The sequence below is a fragment of the Orbicella faveolata genome, unplaced genomic scaffold (assembly GCF_042242905.1).
Source record: "Orbicella faveolata isolate gen_17 unplaced genomic scaffold, um_ofav_v1 contig_2, whole genome shotgun sequence".
NCBI classification, from domain to species: domain Eukaryota; kingdom Metazoa; phylum Cnidaria; class Anthozoa; order Scleractinia; family Merulinidae; genus Orbicella; species Orbicella faveolata.
The window spans coordinates 4,233,273-4,256,666 of NW_028301547.1; the positions used below are offsets into that span (position 1 = coordinate 4,233,273).

At 37.9% G+C, this 23,394-nt stretch overlaps 3 protein-coding genes across 5 annotated transcripts; 2 read left to right on the top strand and 1 right to left on the bottom strand.

The window, feature by feature from the left end:
- Positions 1 to 1,887: 1,887 nt before the first annotated feature.
- On the top strand, positions 1,888 to 13,190 carry LOC110055226 (neo-calmodulin-like). 3 transcript variants are annotated; one of them, XM_020761597.2, is made up of 5 exons: positions 1,888 to 2,086; positions 7,428 to 7,455; positions 10,330 to 10,473; positions 11,189 to 11,431; positions 12,501 to 13,190. In XM_020761597.2, exons 1-5 carry the CDS (start codon positions 2,084 to 2,086, stop codon positions 12,530 to 12,532), a joined length of 450 nt encoding a protein of 149 aa, XP_020617256.1. In that variant the 5' UTR covers positions 1,888 to 2,083; the 3' UTR covers positions 12,533 to 13,190. The 3 variants fall into 3 exon arrangements, with proteins under 3 accessions (XP_020617256.1, XP_020617254.1, XP_020617255.1); XM_020761595.2 differs by lacking the exon at positions 1,888 to 2,086 and adding an exon at positions 2,541 to 3,325; XM_020761596.2 differs by lacking the exon at positions 1,888 to 2,086 and adding an exon at positions 6,780 to 7,128.
- Positions 13,191 to 13,496: 306 nt separating this feature from the next.
- On the top strand, positions 13,497 to 20,253 carry LOC110055232 (neuronal acetylcholine receptor subunit beta-3-like). Its single transcript, XM_089289497.1, has 10 exons — positions 13,497 to 13,657; positions 14,824 to 14,963; positions 15,074 to 15,118; positions 15,387 to 15,496; positions 15,612 to 15,787; positions 16,961 to 17,077; positions 17,443 to 17,660; positions 18,086 to 18,241; positions 18,433 to 18,523; positions 19,071 to 20,253. The coding sequence occupies exons 1-10, from the start codon at positions 13,549 to 13,551 to the stop codon at positions 19,283 to 19,285; spliced, it is 1,377 nt and encodes a 458-aa protein (XP_089145623.1). The 5' UTR covers positions 13,497 to 13,548; the 3' UTR covers positions 19,286 to 20,253.
- LOC110055249 (neo-calmodulin-like) lies at positions 19,954 to 23,295 on the bottom strand. The gene is made up of 5 exons (XM_089289500.1): positions 23,052 to 23,295; positions 22,209 to 22,236; positions 21,489 to 21,632; positions 20,912 to 21,154; positions 19,954 to 20,446 (listed from the first exon to the last, which is right to left on the bottom strand). Exons 1-5 carry the CDS (start codon positions 23,052 to 23,054, stop codon positions 20,358 to 20,360), a joined length of 507 nt encoding a protein of 168 aa, XP_089145626.1. The 5' UTR covers positions 23,055 to 23,295; the 3' UTR covers positions 19,954 to 20,357.
- Positions 23,296 to 23,394: the final 99 nt, after the last annotated feature.

A 23,394-nucleotide genomic window follows, 5' to 3' on the forward strand; every position in this document is an offset into this window, starting at 1 on the left:
CCCGGAGGGGCTGGAGGAATTTGAAAACGCAACAGTCAACGGTCATTTTGAATTTGTGTTTGAGGGAAACTCTCTCAAGGAAATCACATGATTATCGTGACGTCATCGTTGTCGGAAAGCTCCGTTTTCAAGATGTTTTCCGTTCACACTAAAACGCGAAGCCTGCATTTTTAATTGAATTCTTCCGGTTTGAAGAACGTTTTCGCCGGACGGATTAGTGTGGACGGTAGGCCTAACCATAGAAATAAAGCTGCGCTTTCAAATTCCTCCGACGTAGTGTGGACGGGGCGTTAATTGGGTTAACGGTATATCCTTTCCCGCTACATGAGCTAAACAAACGTTAAGATATATCTTGATAAATGTGTTGGGTATTAAGCGATTTATTGGCCTTCAGTTAAAGCTAATGCAAAGGTTCTGCTAAACTATGCAGTAATCAGATCAACTGTGTTGGGTCGTAAATAATTTACTGGCCTTTAATTAAGGTTAATATAAAGGTTCTGCTAAGCTACGCGGTAATCAGATATTTTTTTAACGAAGAGAATTGCAAGAGTATAAGGGTGAAGCTAACGGTGATTAAAGCCGCCAAGAGAGCTATTGTACAGGTTGTTTGACAAGGAAAGTCCATCAAGATTTCAAACCATCGAAAAATATGCCCACGTTTATCACTGCGTAACAGCACGTTCGATTCTCGTGTAAGTAAATAACTAAAAGAAAAAACAATCGTTTCAAACTTAAAGAACATATTCGTGGCTAACTAAAATCTTGACCTTATTTAATCAATTGCTATATTCCAATATTATGTGGTATTGAACAGTGCTAAAATTCGAGATTCGGACGATCACACGCATTAGATGGACTATGATATCGACAATCTCGGTTGCTTTTATTTTGACATGATCCATAATAAATCTGGGATCTTTCCCAGATGGAGGAGCTCTAGTGATTCCTTGTTACTGAGCCTGAACAATAGTAATTAAGGTAAATTCTGCTGCTGTATTTCTTCAGGGACACAGCTTTTCCGGCGCACAACTTCCCGGCAGTGTCAATTTCAATCACCTAAGCTTTTTATGAATCGGATGCTGAGTTACTGTCTAAAAATAACCTAATGGAGCAGATTAAACGTGTTGTCTGCCGGTTTGATATTGTATTGCAACATAATAGGTTTGGTTTCCATGCACTTCGTTAACTTGGACAAGATTAAAACTGCACAGTTCACATCTGGGAAGCGCCTAAATAATTTGCGGTTTTAGTGGGGCGACAGATGTGGGATAAACGAAAAACATTTCAATGCTTCAACTTTGCGGAATCAATTATAAATGAATGAAACCATTTAGTGATAACCTAACAAGCTTTGTGGTTTTCAATATGTTGACCTAATTCACAATACCATTAGTGATTTAGAAAATCTCCAAACTCAGAATAGATTACCCTGCTTTTCATTAGAGCCAGTTTGCTGGCAAGGTCAACGATAATATTTTTGTCAAGACCATCACATTGCCCCCTGCCATTCCAAAAATAAAGAAGTGGAAAAAAGTTGCCTTTGGGAAAACTAATTCGCTTCCTCCATATTAAATATGCCTTTAAAAGATTTTTGCAAAGAAGGCTATTAGACTATCCATGGCAAATCTTTAGCGTTCTTTAATTTATCTTCAGTTTTATTCTGATAAATGAGAATGCCATTTGACTTCCGCCGTAATTTCCCCATAGCAAACAAAGTCAAGGGGAAATTCATATTTTTTGTTCTGAATACACGAATCAAATGTAATTTCCTGATAATAAACTTTACTCTGGTTTAGCTAGAGCCGCGGGATCATCTGACATGAAACCTGGAAAATAAATGATGAAATTTTAATCGTCATGGAATACCCAATTAAAAATCCCTTTCACGATTGGTAGATCGCAAGCTATTGTTTATAAGGAATAAATTTTGTGTTCGGGTTGTAAGTATCGAGTTACGATGGTGCACCACAAGCAAGTATACCGTGACTGCTGTTGTTAAAAGATTCTTATAAAATTGATGATTTAATAGTGTGAAAAAATTACCGGATCAGCCGAGGACCTGGATTACCTCTCGAATTAACTAATGGTAAGTGCAAGCTAATTTTTCCTCGCTCGGCGATAGGGCAAAGTGTTGGCGGTAAATATACTGACAAGCCAAAGAAAAAATGCAAACTTAAAGAATATTAGCAATTACAGTAAATGAACAGCCCTCCATTTGGCGATTTTGATTTTTTTTTTCGTAACCCGATACGAAAACGCCATCAATTTTGAAGGATAATGCTTTCCTCTTTCACCTTTTTGACATTTATCGAACATGGGGAAAGTGACACTTAAATTCAATTTCCCAGACGTTTTAAATGTCGAGATACACATATTATGAATATTCATTTAAATGTGTGATAAAAAATATCCAAGTTAGACCACAGAATGGTAAAAAAATGTTCAACGACGAATTTAATCAAAGACTGGTTTGTAGTGAGTACAGTCAAATTTCTGCCGTGCGTTTTAAGGAAATTAGCTAGCAATGAACGGTAATGAAGAAGAAAAACGAATATTTACCACTAAAATTCGAACCGGCAAGTGAAATGAGAATTTCTAGACATATATTCCTGAAATATCATTTCGACATTAAAATCCAAAAGGGACTAATTTGTCATTAACCATGTTTCAATTCTTGCTTTCAAAAACAGAATATTTAATTTGCAATATAGAATTGAGTAATTATGCCGCCCGAAGTGCCATGTTCATTTTGGAAGGGTAAATAGTGTGATTTCTTTGTCCATCCAGATATCAATACGCGGGCATCAGCTCTTCGCTTAAAAGAAATATTCTCCGGAAATGTGATTTTATCCGAGCTTTGATGTCAAAAAGCTTTCATTAACTTGAATATATAGAGGAAATAAATCTCGCAAAAGCTGTCTCAAAAAAAATCAAACAACTGAACGAAGAAAGAGAATTGAATCGCTGACTACCTCCGCGCGCGAATTATTTTCAGTATGCCGATCAAAGCAGACGGCGGGTTAAGAAATTAAACCATGCGGAATTCGTGTTCGCACTGGTTTTTCATTCAGTTGATTTAGATTTCGTAACAAGGCCCTTCTAAATAAACTCATTTCTATTTGTTTACATTTCGGTGGCTAGAAAATAGCCTTTCAGCGATGTGCAAGAATTAATTATATCCTTCAGTTTAAATCAAGCTTTGACAATGCGTGGTTTCTTCAAAATTTGCGAGCTCTTCTTAAGGTTTTAGCGGCCACAGGTTCCCCAGCTTCAAGATTTGAGACGAAGGATGTCGTTTAAAGCTGAGCAGCGGTTTAAAATTGAGGTATTTCTTGTTACTATTTCTCGAATTTACATTCAGAGCTTAATATATATTTTATTTCTAGAATCTCAGTGGTGTGAAAAATGTCAAATGGCCCTACAGTTACTGCAACTGGTGCGTTGCTCTAGCTTATGCTATCTCGCTTTTGCCGGCACTTCGTTCACGAACAAATATTTTTTGTAAAAAACGAAACAGAAGATTTCAGATTTAGGTTATCGAGAATCCAACATAAAATTTCCTTCTGAAAATTCAGTAAAAAATCAGTCATGAAAGATTCGACTTTGTTTTGCCTCGAGCGACAGGCCCTGAAGCCATGGAAACTTCATTTCTTTTGAATTTGGAGAATAGCGTTTAAAAAGAACAGTTTCGCCGAAGTCTGCGGCTCTTCTTTTATATTCAAAAAAATTCAATAAGAAATAACGATTATGGTTATTGCATTTGTGATTGAATTTTTAAGCTGTCAGTGTCAAAACAGGAACACTTGAGTGGGTGAATCAGTTTTGCGACAGCAAAGAGCTTTTTAACGGTTAGTTGAGTTCGTGTCTGCTACAACAGGAAGATCAGAACGTGAAAGAGCGCAACTGAGAATTCTAGATCAACTAGCGAAAGATTTTCCAAATTTGAATTTCAAATCGCTTGGAAATGAAACTAGATGACGAGTTTGATCGAAAACCCATATGAAACAAATGAAAACGGAAAACTTATAGGGAGCACATGAAAACGAAATAAAAAGGTTGTCGCATTTTCAAAATGTTGAAATGCACACAAAAATGTCATTTCTTTGAAGCTGTCATTTATATGCAAAATTAAATAGCCTTAAGAAAAAAATATACATCACCAGAAATTCTAACATTACATGGTTACGTTCACCTTTTTTCCACTTTATTCTTTGGCGCGTATCTTAAAATTATCAGCTAAATATTGCGTTGCTAAAACTAGACTGCCACGCACAAAAATATCAACTACAAACATGCACGACTATATTATTTTGAACATAATTTTTAGATCTGTCAGATTTATTTGTTCTTGATGATTAACTTCTTCATCAACAATGGACGGCTAATTGGCAATCATCCTTGAGTCCTAATTAATTCGTCTTGTGCAAACGGACTATTTCGCGAGGAGTAAATTAGGTGAATTTCGCATGAAGCCTTCCTCTTTAAGTCAATATGGATAACTATAAAATGAACGTGATGTCTTTGGACACCAAAGCCTTCTTCTCCACGCTGAACTGTACACAAACCAAACAAACTCTGACTATCTGACTATACCAATCTGGGCAAACTTTTGCAATTTTGTGCAGCGGTCTTGTCGTTTATCGTTATAACTGCTGAATTTTCGGAAAACTCGAAGATCGCATAATCATTTTATAACATTTTGTATATATTCACTACCACCAAAATAGGACATAATTCACTGGAATGCAGAACATGCAATAATTGACAAACTCTCAGTGCTTTCATAGCGCGCTCACTTGGTAGAACGTTCAATTGCATGAATTCGAACCGACTTCGCATGCAAAGTTCATGTGTTCTTAAGACTCTCTTTAAAAAGTTGAAGCCTATATACTGTTTTCAGGATTTCCGTATCGAAGAACTGCTCAATTTTTTATGAAAAAAAAAAAGAGCAAAACCTCTTTGTAGTAACAAGCGGCCTTGCCTCTGGAGTAGTTGCATTTTGGACATTTTCCTAGTAGGCTACTAACCACTGACTTCAGGCATGACCTTCAGCTATAATTATACACAAGTGACAGCTTAATGCAACTGTGTTATGGAAACATAACTAGCATAGCATGGTTATTAAGTATTGCTTTGAAGTTCCCGTAATTTTAAAAGCTCTGTGCTTCTATATTTATCTAATAAAGATGAAAATAGAAATCGCTGAAAATTGGGCTGCTTTGTTTTGGGGGAATGGGGAAGTAATCTTTACGAGAAAACTATTGAATTTCATCATTGGTTGAACTGAACTGATTTGTGTTGAATCAAACGCAAGACCACCGTTAGCCAAATTGAGATGTTTCCATCGTCGCTTTCCTGCTAAACAACTCAATATCTCTTAGCAGGGGCGTAGCCGAGTATGAGGCAAACCGCCGCACTTGCTTCAACCATTTTTGTTGGTTTTTCGTTGAAGGGTGAAAGTAAAGCATTGGTAAACACCTAGGAAAAGAATTTAACCATGGACTTTGCCTCAATCATAATTTGTTTCTGGCTGCGGCCCTGTTTGTATGAAGCAAAATAAAGATTTGTCTAGCCGATGCCTTACTCGCGTTTCGCATACATGTGTGTACCAAAAGATGTTTTCCATAATTCATCGTAGAGGAACCGAGGGAAAAAAACAATTATCACTTAGTTCTCAGTACAGGTCAAAACCGATACTGATGTTTTCGTTCGTTCTTCACAAACTATAATTTCATTAAATTTCGGTCGGTTCTTCCTTGAAACGTGGCAAATTACTTTTTGCGCCCACTGCCATTGATTATGAATTTTGGTATAACATAAGAACCATAGAACGCTTTTCTAAAGAGATGTTATCAAAGAAGCCGTGTGTAAAATGAATTCCAAGTTCGCTGTCACTGTTTTGTAGAATGAATCTTCTTTGGTTTGATATAGTTTTGGTCTAAACACCTGCTGGGATAAAGTACTCAAACTGGGTAAATACGGTGACTTGAATGTCGTGTTACTCATAACATCAGAAAACAATATTTTGCAGCTTGTTATGCAAAATGACATCGCAGTATCTGACATTTAACTTCAGCTGGAGCCCTTCGAGATCTTCCTCTAGTCTACTGAATAATTAATTAAATATCATACACTGATAGATGTTCCGCAAAAAAAGCCTTTCTGAAAGCTTGTACCTTTTATATCGTTTTCAGCAGGTGCAATCGTACGTACCGAAGCAGGAATTTTTAATATTTGCCAACATTCATTCTTAGCTCTTTCTCGTTTTCCTTTTTCAATGACCAAACAAAATTTTGACGTTCCAATTCCGCCGCCCCCTGTTGCCGTTCAGGAAAGACAAGGGGAAGTTGATAATACAGGGATAACTCTCTGAGCCCATTTTGCTAAAACTTTCGTTTTACAATTTGTTGTACAGAAGATTGAACTGACGTACACTTTATGCTTGCTGACGTCTAGAACTAGATTTTACACACTTATTCTGATCTACGACCGGAGATTCACCGTAGCTTCGCTTTTGATACAGACTGTAAATGTTGAATAATTACAACATAAAGAAAAAAGAGAAATGTTAGCCGAGTATTTGTTCAATCTACGACATATGGAAAGTATATGGAAAGTTGAATTTCTTAAAGTCCGTTAACGCAAACTAAAGAGAGCTATAGTTTAGTCTTTTTTGTGTAGTTGAAAACGTTCAGGTTCAGTTCAGACTTTGTAAATAGAAATTATCTTTCAGATCTCAGCATCCGAGTGAAAAAAAAAAACCTTCGAAAAACGTCTCAACAAAAATTATTGAAGCATATTTGAAAACGGATTCCAGAAATGTCTTAGGGCTACGTTTAATGGCTGGTTTCTTTTTTGTTTTCTTTTCCCAGGAAGCAAAGTGGATCATTAATTTGCTTATCCAGTTGAGCTGACGCATGCGAAAATATATCGACTAAAAATAGATTGTTTAAAGTGCGCAAGAAAAAGACTTATTATTATTCAATTGAATTACTTCGATGTGAGCTGGGATCAAAGGAAAAGTACATGCAATACCGATTGCTATCGTGCTGATATAAAGCGGTATTTCACTTCTGGGGAAAAGCTTGGAATCTCTCGGTCGCTGAGTAAACTGAAATGGATATCGAGGTACCATTTTATCTAATGTGTCGCTCACAGAAGAAAACATTCTTGAAAATGAAATCAGAATCCAGAAAGGTGTTTGGCAAGGGACAATGCAAATCATTCAAATCTTGACTTGGATCGATCGAACAATAATTACTTTTCACCGATTTGTCTGGTTTTCAGCGATTTTTTGTCCGTCGTAAGATTTTGAAACATCCAACTTTCCTTCCATGACCGTTCCATCTCTTTTCCATTTACTTTCTTCCCAGAAACATCTTGGTTTGAGGTGACTTGCCAATTAAATTTCTTTTATTATTTTGCAGGATAAACTCACCGAAGAGCAGATTGAAGGTAATTTTTGACATCTAACTTCCCTTGTTCAAAAACAGCGCGCTTTAAAGTAATTTAATTAAATTGTGTGCCCTTTGTTCCTATGTCGCAAAGATCTTCCGAATGAAGAAAGCGATTGAATTGAGAAAGCTCAAGTCTAAAGAATCTGGTACTGTAAGATAGGGCCACGTAAAAACAGAATATGTAAATATCGAAAATGAATACAAAAGATATGTCAACTGGCATTTAGCAGACTTAGTTGATTAATTGCATTGACTACAAAAAAACCGCACTATTGAATAATCTTCTGAACAAATTTGCGCATTTTCTGTGGCGAGGGGAAATCAAAAAAAATATAACAAAAGTTTGAACCTGCTGTGACATAAGTCAGTTTAATATTCCGATTCATCTGTCTGATTCAAATGTTACCATGGACTTCAATTCGGTATATTACAGACAAATGAACTGATGAAACTGAGACAGACTACTGCTTCCTGGTACACGTAAATCCTTCACAATCAAGCTCTGAATATGTCAGGACCTTTTTTAATCACTTCTCATTTACAGAAACGCTAATTTACACTAGACTTTCTCATTGAAAATACTGCGTTTTTCGCCCGGTTTACACGACAAAACGTAGAACTTTTCTATTAGAATTATTATCGCATTTGCAGTCCAACAAGTATAAATATCGCGACTCGTCAGGGATGGAAATAACAACTGTTTAAACTAAGGCATTTGTGTAGGGTTTTACTAACACGGAGGCCATTACACGGAATATGTACGATGTGTGTTATAAACTAAACGTATCATTCCCTGACCATGAACGACATCATTTGACCGAGTTTGTTATGTTTGAAGCCCACTGTCAACAGTTACTAGTCACCGGCAACAAATAGCTGTGGATAATTAAACAAACAGAAGTGTACCAAGCAGGTTATTGACAACAAACTAAAGAAAATTAGTTGCGACAACTTAAGTAGTTTTTCAAGAGCATGCAGTTGTCGGCGACCAGTTCAAGTTCTTTGATGGAGAGGCATTGGCTTCAGCTCCAAAACATGAACTCTGGCATACATATCAAACGCATGTTATCAAGATCTCGAATACAGCTGTTTCAAGAAAGATTGTCGGTAAAAAGCGTAGGAAGTACACGCGACAACCCCAAAAGTTAGTGTGGTAAGAAGGAGATAGCCGCTGTACACGTAGGCTCGATTTCCAGCTGTTTTAGGAGTGCGGTTGTTTATCCTCCTCCCAACAAGGAACGCGGGCTCACAATATGGCTGGAAATCGAGCCTACTGTACACGCTGTACATGGCAAGCGTATTTCGTACAAGTTTTTTGCCACCTGATTTTCAACTAAAAGTCATGTAACAGTGAAAGACAGGCTACCGAAAAATGGTCTTATGAGTGGAAAATCTAATGTATCCTTGCTGATACTTCACGCGCAAAAACATGTCGCGTATAGGCTTCACGCTTTCATCCGACAACCTTTCTCGAAACAGCTGTTAAAATGATTTAATTTTTATCGATAACTTTGGCCTCTAGTGTGTGAAAAAGTTCATTCGAACTCTGGATACTTGACCATTTTAAACGTGGATGAAAATACGCTGAAGGTTACCCTGTTCCAAAAGGAGTTTAACATTATTCGCTGAGCGAAATTCTTATAACCTCGGATAATGCTTTAATAACTTTCTGAGCTGATTAGTTCGCTGAATCTCAGTAATCAGCTCGATTATATGTGGCCTTCGGATTGGTATTTACATTTCGCGGTTCTTTAATATCGCGATTTTCGCGAATAAGTGCGGCTAGTGTCGCTTAACGTTTAGAGCGTTTTCACTTTAGAGCGTTTAGAGCGTTTTCCAGCTGCCATGCAAGGTTTTGGAACGGGAGGAAGTGTTTGCAAAGGAAAAGAGTTCAACTCCCACAGAATTGGTTTGGTACAGCAACATGGCCGCCATTTCAATGTTTTGTAACACTACTAAGGCTCCGTTGACGTCAAGTCAAAACGCTCTTTTGTGCAAAATTATTCGGCGGAAACCGAAAGTTCCGTTGGAAAGTTCCATCAAAAAAAGCAGATTTCCTGATCTTTGTATCGCGGACATAAAAGAAATAATGAGCAATGCCATCGCGGAACCACAAAAGTCGCAAAATGGCAATAATTAAATCAAACTACGTAGGTTTATACGAAATATTTGAAAAGGCTTATCAATATATAAATGACAACACAATTGACTGAATGAAGAGGAAAAGCAGCAAAAAAAATTCACGGAAAGATCCAAAAGCCCACACATTTCATTTGGGAAATTCCACATAGAATTAAACTTAGCACTTCAATAAAGCTTTTTACCTCACATCTGGGTCTTGTTCTCTTACTTCAATGAACTTGATCAGTAGCTGTCGTCATAAAGATGGCATTCACGTAAACAAGTAAGCTAATTTATACTTTTTCTTCATTTGACTTGCACAAGGCGTATAACTTTCAGCAACGCTATTCCTTGGGATCCAGTTCCGGCAAACCATTCCCATATGTCACAATTTTCCTAAATAATAGACAATGTAGGAAGAGATTGTGAAAGGAATACTTCGAAAGAAAACTCTCTTTCACTTGCTTTCCACACGTGTCGACTAAACACTGTCAACACTGCGCCACAAATTTTCCTGCCTTTTCATGCTACCACTTCGTTTAGAAAGAACTGAAATGTCCACATGGTGCATCTTAGTCATCCATTCTATTCGCCCTTGTTGGAATTGGATACGAAGTGATAACAAACTCGCCTGGTTTTTTATCAGTATCTCCTCGTATCCAGAAATTATATTGTTCATGTAATAATTGTTGTTCCTTTGACAAGGCTACTCTCATTGTTCCCAATGTTCAACTAATTTTCTTTTTCTTAGAATACCGAGATGCTTTCAAGTTTTTTGACAAAGACGGCAACGGGTATATTACCACCCGGGAGTTAGGAGCTATAATGAGATCCCTGGGGCAAAACCCCACGGAAAACGAGCTGCAAGACATGGTCAACGAGGTGGATTATGACGGTAAAGTTAAATTAAATGCTGACCCCTTTTTCCTTTTAAAATGTGTTATAAATTACATACTTGTCTTAAAATTAATTGTAAAACCCAGTGGTCAGGTGTTGGACTCCCGATCAAATGATCTGCATTCGAATCCCGGGCAGGGTGGGGTCTTTGTGTTATGTTCTTTCGTGTCCTTTCCCGCACTCGCTTTAGACCTCCATCGTATTTAGCGCAACCCACTGACTCCCTTTTACCAAACTGGCAATGTGATTTTCTACACATGTACCGAAACCTACTATTGATCGTCAGAAGGCCCTTGGTGCTCGAAAAAAAAAAACCTCAGAAGAAAAATTGCCAATTAATCGGTTTGTAGATGTTCAGTGTTGAACAGATCAGTCCTTGGGTTGGACAAGGACTGGACAGGTAGACCGCTCGGCTTTGATAGCAAGCTGCTAGCCGACCTAACAGTCAAACTGTTGGGTGTTGTTCTAGCCAATCACAATCGAGTAATCTAGTTCGGATCTAGGGAGGCTCGAGGAGTTCGGTTTAACCCCCGAGATAAAAAAGGTGAGGCATTCACGCTGACTAGGCACCTGAATGCCAAATCCCTGCATTTCCGAGGACCTCTACACGGACCCCCTACACGGGAACGCCTTCGGTGGTCCGTGTCTTGAACCCTCCTCTCTAAATCCTGTATCCACCCCAGTAATGGTATTTTATGTATATTTTTACAAAGGTAACGGCGTAGTGGATTTTGGTGAATTTGTAAACATGATGATCAATCAAAATAACAACACGCTTGATGAAAAAGAACTGCTGGAAGCATTCAGAACTTTTGATGGTGACGACAAAGGTTACATATTCTCTAACGAGATTCGTTATGTGATGCGGCACATGGGAGAAAGTATTCCAGAACAAGACATCAACGAGATATTACAGGATCAAGAAGAAAGTCGAAAACGAAAGATCACATTTGAAGGTAAGAATGGTGTAGAACAAAGACGAATATAAGCCTTGTAAGTCACTCGCAACAAATCAGCCTTTTTAGAGCTGGCTAGTACAGTCTGGAGTTGCGCAGATCATTAATCATTTGCAAGATTCGCTTGTCATTAAGGCTGCTGGCAGCCAGTCTTTCCTCAGTCTTAGGGTCAAACGAGTGGCTATTCGCAAACACAAATGTTAAGAGGTAATGTGGACGAAAAGGGGCTGGGGCGAGTGTGTCACACCCGTGTCTCACCTCATACTCCTTGTCAGGCTGACTTCGAGAGAAAAACAGACCGTTAGCAGTCTATGGGTGCTTTCCATTATGCCAAATCGACCAGTCAGAGATCAGCGGGAATACCCGAGTAAAATGGAACGACATTTTCCGATTAAACCGGGCCAATCAATAGAGATGGCTCTTACCATTTTGTATTTCTTTTCAGAATTCCCCAGTTAGGGCAAAGAACCAGTTTTTCAAAAATGAAACGGCGAATTTCGGTCGGAGTATCCCGACCGAAATAAGTGGACCACCTCTAGAGGTGATCCCGAATATTCCGGTCGAAGAAACCGAAACGGACCTTTCCGATCTATTTGAATTTCCGACCGAAATTTCCGGAATCTTTGGCATAATGAAAGCACCCCATATCTACTTGTCATTACATGAAATTTCTTTTTTAGCTATTTTAATCATGATTAATCACTAAAGATTTCTACACGAATACTTCCGTAGACATCTCTGACAAAACACGTCTCGATCTCCAGACCTTTTCCTCAATACTGTTATTCGCAAATGATGAGGTTTATGCTTGCTATACAACGAAGTAACCTGGAGAGAAACACCCACAAAATAATCAGTAAACTCTGGGTTTACTGCCATTGATAAAACTCTGTGGACCAATACGAGCTACCGCGACAAGACGATAATAACACCTTAATAGGGAAAAAGTTTGCAATGTTATGATATAACAGTTATTTAAAAGATAAATAAGAGAACTAAGTTAGGTTGAATCAATATCCAATTTACTGGTGGCAATTTCAAATAAAGGTCTTTGTTTTCCTTTCGACAGAATTTATTAAACTGGTGAAGCCGGAGGTATAATCTTCACGTTGATTCATTTCGTCCACAACATCAATCACTCTCGGTTCATGGCGGAAGTGACTCAAATGAAGTATTTCGCACTTGGAAAGTTCCTTTGTTCACTCATTCCTACATTTTGGCTACAAAACCAGTCAACGGTGTTTATTATTGTTGCTGAAGTTGAAAATAATTGGTTCTTTTTATCAGGATCAATGGTTTATTTTATTCAGAAAGCAATACCCAGAGCCTGAAGGAAGAGTTTTAAGATAAAGATCATCACAGAAACTATCATGTAAATAATAGTGATATAAATAGTTATCAGTTATAACTTCGAAAAGTCAAAAAGCAAAACGATTTTTTTATATATCAATGGCAACCTAAAACTAATGGGCTGAAAAGGCACCTGCTGATATAGTCTATTTATGTTACAAAATACTACACGAGTACCCTAGAGGTATATACGAAATGTCATGTTAAGTGTTAAGTCACCACAAGGTTTAGTTTGCAGATATGATCTCAATTTGAAAAAGGAAAGGCTGAATTTGAAAAATCTTCCCTTGGTATAATAGCACAGTGGCTAAAAACCAATTTACTTCTAGTGATACTGTGCTGTGAGTTTTTCTTGTACAATCACATCCATAATGTCTCCCACCTTTCAAGAAAAATAAAGATCTAAAAAGATACTTCCTGTGTGTTGTGTTGAATTTATTTTTATGTTGAAAGGTTTACAACAACTTCCTCACGTTGTAGAATAAACGCCAAAGTACATGTGTTTGCAGTTGAGGCTGTTCATTGCGTCTTCCTCAAGGATTTATTATATGACATAAAGAACGCCTTTTTCTTGCGGGATATACTGAATGGGAATCTTACTCGCTCGGGTAGCCAATCACAGGGCAGAATCTGGTTCAACTTGCCCGTTAAATCGGAGCTGGCCATTTAATAAATTGTGTCATCAATAATTGATTAAACACTGCGGACAAAACAGACTCTGATATCTGCCAACTCATTAATTCACTGAGAAGTTTCATTTGTACTCCATGACCGAGAATTTACTGCTTGGATGCAATACTCCTGACCAAACATTTATGTCTCCTGTGATTATTACCGTGACTGCCACAGTGCTCTTGTTAACAGTCGTGGCTCAAGGTACGTGTGAAATATGAGAGATTCTATCTTAGTACAATGAATATTTCAGGACAAAACCTGATATTCCCGAACAGACTGCTTTCGATGAGGAAAAAATTCTTAGTAAGGGCATATTTACCAAAGAAAACTTTATATGTAACCGTCTTCAGTTTTATGTATCGACCTTGCATGCAACAGGGAAAACAAATAAATTTGCAAGTGCTAAAAATCTTGCCTCTCGTGAAAGCTAGTTGAATTTCTTTCACTGTTGCTGTGTAGAATTTATTAACAGCGTAACTTAATCCAGTGTCGGTTCGAATGTGCTTCCCCGTATATTACGATGTTTTTGGAATTGATATACGCGTTTTTAGTTGCATCTACAAAACCACAAGAAAGCCAGAACACCCGCAAAACAAACATGAAAACCAAGAGAAACACGCTAGGCTTACAACTGACACCTGTCAATAAAATAAAAAACTGGACAAGTACCAAGTTTTTCATCCTCTTTTAACAAATTTAAAACGAATGTGGCTGCCAGCGGGCAAATAAATGTCGCACACAAATATGCAGCTATATAAAGGAAGCTAATGTTAACGATCTTTTTGGGTTGATAATTGTGAGACGTTTTGATACCTGAAACTCTGCCGAATTTCGAAGGAAGTGAGAGTATTCTCGATAAAATGAACCACGCAGAGATGGCAAGACAAAATAGGCTCCACCCAGAATACGCCGATGGAATTTGGAAACGGAAGTTTCACTCTAAAATTAAAACGCATCAAATGTTTTCCGTTCATACTACGCAGGAGGAACATTAAAACGCAGCAATCACCGGTCGTGGTGTTTGAGGAAAAACGGTCAGGAAAATCACATGATTATCGAGACGTCATCGTTTTCAAAAAGCTTCGTTTTCAAAATGTTATCCCGTCCACACTAAAACACAAAGCCAACGATTTCAAATTGCTTCGGTTTAAAGAGCGTTTTTGAAAAGCTCCATTTTCGTGACGGATTAGTAGGTACGGTAGGCCTAACTATAGAAATAAAACTACGTTTTCAAATTTCTCCGGCATAGTGTGTTCGCTGCCATAGAGAACTACAGTACTTCATTGTAAGTAATTGCTTTATGTGGGCGAAAGCCATTTCCATTAAGGCTCATGGTTACTATACTCACAAGATATTCCACCTTTCAGGTTTACAAAGCACCTCTTTTGATCGAAAGTTGATCGACAACCTGTTAAAGAATTATAACACTGATGTACGGCCAGTTGAGAACAAATCCCAAGTACTAGAGGTGGCGTTGGGTTTACAACCTTACAGACTTTTGAGAGTGGTGGGAAAGAGTGCTTCTGTGATGTTGTATTTTTTGCAACTTTTGGTTTGGCGATCGTTTGACTTAAAGTAAATCTTTTATTTCACGTCATCAATTGTATTTTGCACTAGGACGAGGTTGAACAGCTTGTTAGAATGAGCCTGTGGTACAGACTGGTCAGTGGGTATTTTATTTTACTTGACTAACTTGATGTAACTTGTTATCTATCTATATCCTTTCGTCTGGACAATCGTGGCCCATCTGTCTATTTATGTGCTGTATCCATTTATGTTTCCACATGTATGTCGATCTGTGTATTCGTATCTGTCTTTATACCATGCCATAGGAAATACAGCCAATCAGAATACAGAAAATCCGTCGTATATTCGACGGTATTTTATCCAACCTTCCCATTACGTATTGTACCGTTTGCACCCTTTGCAGAGCTGGGAAGATTTTTCTCTTTCTTGGGATCCGGCTCATTATGGAAACTTGAAGCGGATTAATTTACCGGTGGATGCGATTTGGACACCGCCCGTGGGACTGCTAAACTCGTGAGTGGTTCAATCGATAACGTTTTTGTAATTTAGTTTGAATAGATGTCGGTTAATGTAGCTTTGCTTGCCACTGGAAGGACAATGTTAATTTTATTCCTGTTAAAATTTGCAGGCTTGAAACAGGTGTGGCTCCAATCGTTGAAAGTGGAGAAAATGGTCTAGGGACATTAGCCGAGGTCCGATATAACGGCCATATCAAACTTTCCGTGCCGGCAATCCTCAGTATCTCGTGCATTATGGACATGAGGATGTATCCATTTGATATTCAAAGATGCAACCTGAAATTTGGTAAGTAAAATTATTTGCTTGCGTGAGTGTAATAAGCATAAAATATTATATGGCTAGCTCCGTGAGCGGCCAAGATGGACCGAAGCCAGCGTTGTGATTGGCTACTCGAACGGGCAAGATGGCGCTATCTAACCCGCTCGGGGTTACCCGCTGCGTCCCGCAACGAAATAGTGTTCTTTTTCCATATAACAAATCCTTTATTGACCAAGCTTGTTCAGTCAATGTGGCTGGATATTGGCTTCCTTTATTTTTTATTTTATTATTTTTTTTTTTTTTTGCGTGTTTTTGGACCTCGATCATGACTCCTTTTCGATTCATAGACACGCAAAAAAGAACTTGGCAGATACCCAGCCACCTTGACTTCACGCTTGGTCAATAACCCATATATTACTTAAAGAGAGACCCTATATCTCTTCGCTGTGAGGTGTCAGATAGTTGTTACTCATCATGCATGGCGATTACGTTTCTGCTCTCGTGGTCTTAAACAATGCCACAAATACTAGTTCCACCTCGTAAGTTCAATGGCCAGAGCCTCTTACTTATTTTTTCATGCCTTGAAATACCGATAACGAGAAAAACGAACACTAAGTCATGGAGATATTTTCATGATACACAGTCAAATTCTACCAGGAGGATTAATTAATGTCCAGTGTTCAATTCAATTTGAAGAGCATTTACTCACATTTTATTTGGTAAAGTAATGAAAATAGCAAAAAAAAAAAAAAATTAAACATAGGAGCAACAAAATCAAGTTTGATTAATCAGAAGATGGCATTTGCACTCTTTCTTAAGATATTGTTGGACACTTAATTCTGAGGGGCACAGATTCCCAAACCTTTGAACCAGAACCAGCGTATTGGAACTGTTAAAGGAGCTCAGTCACGGTATTTTGAGTTATTTTGGCCACATACAAAATTACCTTTAAATGGTAGGAAACCTGAAAATAACAGTTTAATAAGATAGAAAAACACCAAAGAGATAATGATAAACCATAAAGGAACAAGGATGGCCAAGGATGGCGAAGATTAACACGGATTACAAACGACAAATTTGAAAAATTGAGGCTAAACTTTTCAATATGTGCAAACCGTAACCGAACTCCTTTAAGGTTAATCTGAGAACTTGCCTTTGCATAACATTTGAAAAGACTAAACTTCACTGATGGACAAACAGGAACATGGGCATACACGAGCAGTGACTTGAACTTCAAAGCAGATGTTAAGACGTCCACACTAGCCGAGTCAAAGGAAAACTTCAGTTCATCTGGCTGGTCAGTGATGGAGTATCGAGGTACAATATATTGTCTTGATTTTCTTCGCTTTTTCCTTGGCCGTGTTATTACCTGCAACAATTCCTATATCTCTCCATGCAATAAGGCACATAAGGCTTTTACGTTCTCTTTCCACCCACTTCGATTAGCTACTAGAGCCCTGACAGTCGCCAATGACTGTCACCCTACTGCGCGCCTTTCTTCTTCAATTATTCTCCTCCGTGTTGTTTTGGGTCGACCTGGTCTTCTCCTCCTCTCTGGCCTCCACTCCAATGCTTCAACGCAGTGCTCTTCTCTGTCCTTCCTCATTATATGTCCATGGTTGTGTTATTACGTTACGTAAATTTCTAATCTAAGGAAAAATTTCTAATCTACCTGTGCACAGCTGTTGAGAAACAAAGAAACGACGTCGACACAAGCCCTTCAGTAACATTTACCATGCAACTCCAACGTCACACAACCTACTACATCGTGATTTTGTTCCTGCCGTGTTTTTCGAACGTAATGCTGACGCTGCTCGTATTTCTCCTGCCGACGGAGACTGGGGAGAGGATTGGAGTTGGAATTAACACGTTGTTCATCATGTGGGTCAATTACCTGAGGGTAAATATCACGTCATCATAGTATGCTTATATAGTTAGTAAACTTTGTTCAACCGATCTTCAAATTTGCTCATGTCCCAGGAGTGTTCTTATAATCAATAGATGGACACGAAAGAACTGATATTAATCAAACTGCCCTAATTTGGGTCTCTGGAAGTATCAGATGCTTATATATTGGCAATGATATTTGGTCAAAAAGTCTCCGCTCTGAGTCGTATTCATTCAGCTGTGTTCTCCGTGTTTCGAAATATGACGAGCCACCGCCCCTCATATTTTACATATTACATAACAGACATTCATTTTGTTCCTAAATTAAGCCAAGCTCCAAAACACATAAAGGGCGTAAATAAATGTGTTAATTTTTATTTGTCCCTCTCCACTTTCATTGTCTCTTAATTAAATCAACTTGTTTGTGTCTCTTGTTAGGCATTAAAAGGCATGCCCAAGAGCCCAGAATTACCTGTTTTCTGCAAGTTTAACTACTTCGTAATGTTCGAGTGCGTTTGTGCCATTGCTGTGTCATGTCTTCTGATTGCATTTTATCACATGAACGTTAACATCGAATTACCTGACTGGGTTAAGGTAAGGGGGATTTTTTTTCTTTGCTCTATAACACGTAGAATGATTTTCTCAGTTTACCTCGTCGATATACATTCTTTCACTCTTTCACTTTCAAACCCAATTGTAACTTCCAACTATTCACATGTACCCTCGGAAAATTCAATATTCCTGTGGTTATTTGTACATACATCTCTCTTTACTATTTTCTTCAGACTCACATACTCGACAGGATGGCGTGGTTGGTTTTTCTGAGATCATCTGTTAACCATCGCTTAAAGACGGCAGAAAAATTTAGAAAACAAGGTATAAATGTCATTAAAGATGTGTACATTATTCATCGTGGTGTAAGATAGGATAGATGAATTTTTTTCTTTCGTTTTTCTCACGATGAAGTCACTTTAAGATGCAGATCGCGACGTTTCGACTGCTATACTGCTAGTCTTCATCAGGCGATGAGGTCGAGGTATAAATCTCGCTCGTTTTTTAGAACCAAAAAACTATATTTTTCTGTTTGTTTTTTAGGAAAGTCGTTTAGTAATCTTTAGCATATTTACGCTCTCTTAAACAGAGTATGAAACGACCTCAATCTAGCTATTTAGTAACAAGAAATTTGTCTGCTTATATGAACATGTACTTAGAATTTTAAAGGCAATTTTCACAAACCAACTTGGAGTATGTTTCACAAGATAGCTACGGGACACTTTGAAAAGTGTTTGTTCCTTCTATTAATTGCATAACACCACTCGCACATTTGAAATAATTTAAGCGTGCTTTGCAAGATGACCATAGGGCACTTTGACTGGAGCAAGTTTCTTCGCAATCACTTATTTCTTAGCTATTTTACTTTCAGCTGAACAATTCCGTTCAAGATTTGAAGGCAAGACCTACCACAAGATCACAATTGGATTGAATCTGTTTGTTGACAACTCGCTCAAGGAATTTGAGACCTTTTGGAGACAAGAGGAATGGCGTCTTGTCTCGCTTGTTCTTGAAAGATTTTTCACTTATTTCTTTCTGTTTTCGGTTCTTATTTCATTCTTTGTCTTTGCCGCAACCGTTCGCTAATGAAAATGATGGTAAGAAGGCCTGGTTGTTCGAAAACTGCTTAACACTTGCTTGTATAGCTTTGTCTGAGATTGATAGTCTTGATAGATAGACCACGTTTCTAGTTTGTGTTTTGAAGAAAATTACAGCTAAATAATTTAAAACTGCTGGACGAAAAAATAAGAGAAATTATTGAAGCAAGCTCTGACAACGCCACGTTGTAAAAGAAACTAAGGCTTTGTTCATCAATCTGCTTAATCATCCATGTGAACCGTACTATTGTTGTACCAGTTTATTTTTTGGTGACCTTGGTCTATGTACTTGATGCCAACTATCTTTTCTCTGCTCCTTTTGCAAGCTTCTGGTTGAGTACCAGGTTGTTTCGTGTACTGACTGTCTTGATGAAGTCTCTGCCATGGGCATTGAGGCACGGGCCTCTTTGCTTATTCGCCTTGAGAGTGTGAAGACGATTCATTCCATGGCTGAACGGGTCGTGCAAGGGTCCTGCACGGGTCGCGCCTTACTACCTTGCGGGATCTCTTTATATCAAGAGGTCCAAAACCTCATCAAGGAGCATAGTGTTTAATAGTGATTTCGACTTAGTCGCCCCCAGGCAGAACTCAAAGTTATTAATTAGAAGACAGTTGTCACAAGCGATCTGTGGTTTTGAAACTACTTCTATAACTCACTTTGAGATCGGTAGAGAAAATTTTAATGATAACACATTTAAGACATACTGGTCCGCTCAGCTTCAATTGGAAGGCTTTGTCAGTCTTAAAAGTAGGACAGTGTAGGAAAACTTCAAAAGTAGCTCTAAGTTTAATTTACGATGACATTTTAAAAAGCCTCATTTAAGCACTTGGGTAGTTGAGAGAATTCTCGGAAGCTATGCAAACTCTCTCCGAATCCCCTTGTGTTTAGATGAGATAGATAGATAGATTGTGTCGTTTCAAAATAAAGTAAAATCCACCTCTTTACGATTACAAAAACATTGTGAGAGGCGTATATGTATTTATTTTTACTATTACTATTCCCCTTCTTTATGACGTTCGTTTTAGTACCATACGGTTCGTGGATTGGGTGACACATATGGTTACTTGCGCATATCTTGCACTGTAGGTGTGTTCCTCTTTGTCTTGTCAGCCGTATGGGTAGTTTCTATTCTCATCATCTTCTTAAACTCTGTGGAGGTAATGATCGAGTTGATGAAGAGTTATTTGATAGCATAAGTGCTTACCATTTGGCCCAAAGTTTAGTTCTCGCTTGGCTTTTGAGTTATAACGCGCAAGAAAGAGCCAATCAGAAATCTCTTCACAGCTATGCCACAATTACATTTTGTTAGTCTTAGGGACGGACCATTGTTTTATTGAGAGGGGGCAATTTTCTTGGGCATTTTCTAACCTTTAGGTTGAGCATGACTTTTTTTGGGGGAGGGGGGCAATACATTGTGCAAAAATTTCTTTTAACACCAAATATAATGATAGTAGAAAGCACAGTTTGGAAATGCCTAACCCCTCCCCCTCCCCACTCAAAAAATAATGGTCCTTCCTTTACCTGTGACTATGCCTGGCGCGAGAGGAGAATAAATGTAACGCGTTTAACTGAAAGAGAGGATTGTTGCCAGGACATGTTAATTACATATTATACCTTCAAAAGATATCTTTCTGTTGCCCGCTTGGCATTTGTCCTCCAAGATTTCATCAAGCTCGCTCTCGGAGATGTTCTCCTCTAGTCTAGAAAACGCTTGCCGAAGTTCCGAGGTTAGGACGTAACCGCGATCATCTACATCGAAGATTCGAAAAGCTTCCTTAGCCTCGTTTATTTCCATTCCAAACTGATTTCTCGTAAACATAAGTTTGACAAATTCCTGAAAATCCATCATGCCATTACCTGCGAAAACCATAAAATGGATTACTTCAGTTTAACTATAAATGAAAAAGAATTAAGCATAAATCAATTACCTGTACAATCTTGTTAAAAAAAAAATATGCAATTGGAGTACTTTACTCCTGTTTAACTTCACCGGACCTTAAATACATAACCTGATCTTCTTAGATTTTCACGCCCTGCTTGTGCCTGGAAGTCGATTGATATCTTGTGAAGGCAAATCCTTGCTTTGCTGTCCTGCTTCAGTCGAGCAACATTACTACCAAACTTTTCCTTCACTACATTTCTTTTTTTTAATCAACGTGACCTATTTCTTTCCCCTCTCATCCCCTCATACCATCAATGTCCACAGTGTTAATAATTCGCTGCAGTTCATTTTCTGTGGGGTTTTCACCAAGCGACTTCATAAGCGTCCCCAGCTCTTTTGTCGTAATGTGACCACTGTTGTCCTTGTCGAAGTGATTAAATGCTTCGAAATACTCTGTGACAAAAACAACAAGATATTTTCTTTCATGCCGTTTAATAGTCAATTCGATATCCTTGTCACGTGACCTTTGTCGACCTCACAAAATGGTCGCGAAACAAAATGGATGCCAGAAATGGAAAGAGTTGCGATGAAATTTGCAACTTTTTCTACGTTAGTCTTTTTAATAGTTTAAAGCCTTCACAAACAGTGGCCTAAGATGGTCCGTGTGCATAGTCCTCAAAAACAAGAGGGGTATATCTAAGTAAATTAGATCATATATAACTCATACGGTTAAAGAAAATATAAAAGTTCTTTGAGATTCCTCATTTGATCTTTGCATTCAAGTATTCTTAAGTGGTTTGGTAGTAAAGATAAAAACTGCTTGAAAAATCTTCAGCAGAACGATTGCTTTTGACTAATCACTCTTATCATTGTTCAAACAATCAACTACTGATATAAATCTTCATTATTTTATCTCTGTCTTGTTGACAACGTGATTGAAGCGCTTACATGTTGATAATATGTTCTTTCCAATGTTTATAAAGAATCGAGAAAATAACGTTAAACTCCTTCAAGACCTTACCAACATACCTTCGAGTTGGCACTCAGGAATCGAGTCCTGAAAAATAAAATAAAAGCTACACAATGTTAGAGACTGACCAAATTGAGACTAAAAATATCATAAACATTAAACTGATGTGAAAGATGTTTCGTTAATTTTGTTATGATGAAGAAGGCGATCAAAATCATGTCATTCGAGTTTTTTTTTTTTTCCTTCCTTTGTATGCGCGGCAAACAGCTAAAGAAATGGTCGTTTATGTTAGCTTGTGACCAGTTTCATCTCTCTCTCTTAGCTCCGATTTCCCAAACAAAAAAAAAAAAAGAGCTAAAGAAATGGTCGTTTTACGTTAGCTTGTGACCAGTTTCATCCGTCTCTATTAGCTCCGATTTCCCAAACAACGCCCGATATGGGTTCTGACAGTTTTCTTTGATGCATAAAAATATGTATGTTTTTTATTTCAGGTTTCACTATAGAATTCCAAGCTTTGGGTTAAAATCCTGTTTTAGGACAAATCATCCAGAGCTCACAGCCTTTACGAGTTGACAACTTTGACTTTTCAATACTGCGGCAATAAGAGCGAACGAATTCTAGCCAAAATACACAGAGTTGAAACCACTGATTGTGTAAGGTGCTAAACTTAAACATTACAGAATTCTGAATTCTCTTCTGAAAAACATTAGAAGGGTCTTTTTAGCTACGAACGTCAGAATTTAACAGAAAGCTGTTTCCCAACAGAATCTAGCTTTTTGTTTCTTGTTACTAACAGCATGTAGGTATTTTCGCTTGAATTTTTTTACCGCCCGCTATGAACCATCATAAAAAAATAGAAATGTCCTGAAAAATAAAACACAATCAAAGAAATTTTTACTAACCATATTAATTGAAGTTTAGACACACGCAGCCAGTGCTCAAACTCTTTGCCCAAGACTTGTCGACTTTGAAGCGTTGCAATTTTAAGGACCGCTGCTTTAAGACAAACAAATTTATCCGATATACGAAACAAAAACCTCAAGTTACTGATTGGTGCAATATGCACCAATATTGGACTTTGTGTTTGTTCAACAAATTACCAAAATGATAAAGTTGCCTTTATCTTCTATTTTCTAGTTGACTTCAAATTAAAACAAAACTAACCTTTCAACCAAGCTTATGAAACTTTTATCCTTAGCATTGTGATTCAATTATTGTCTTATCTTGTTAATTATGTCTTCATTT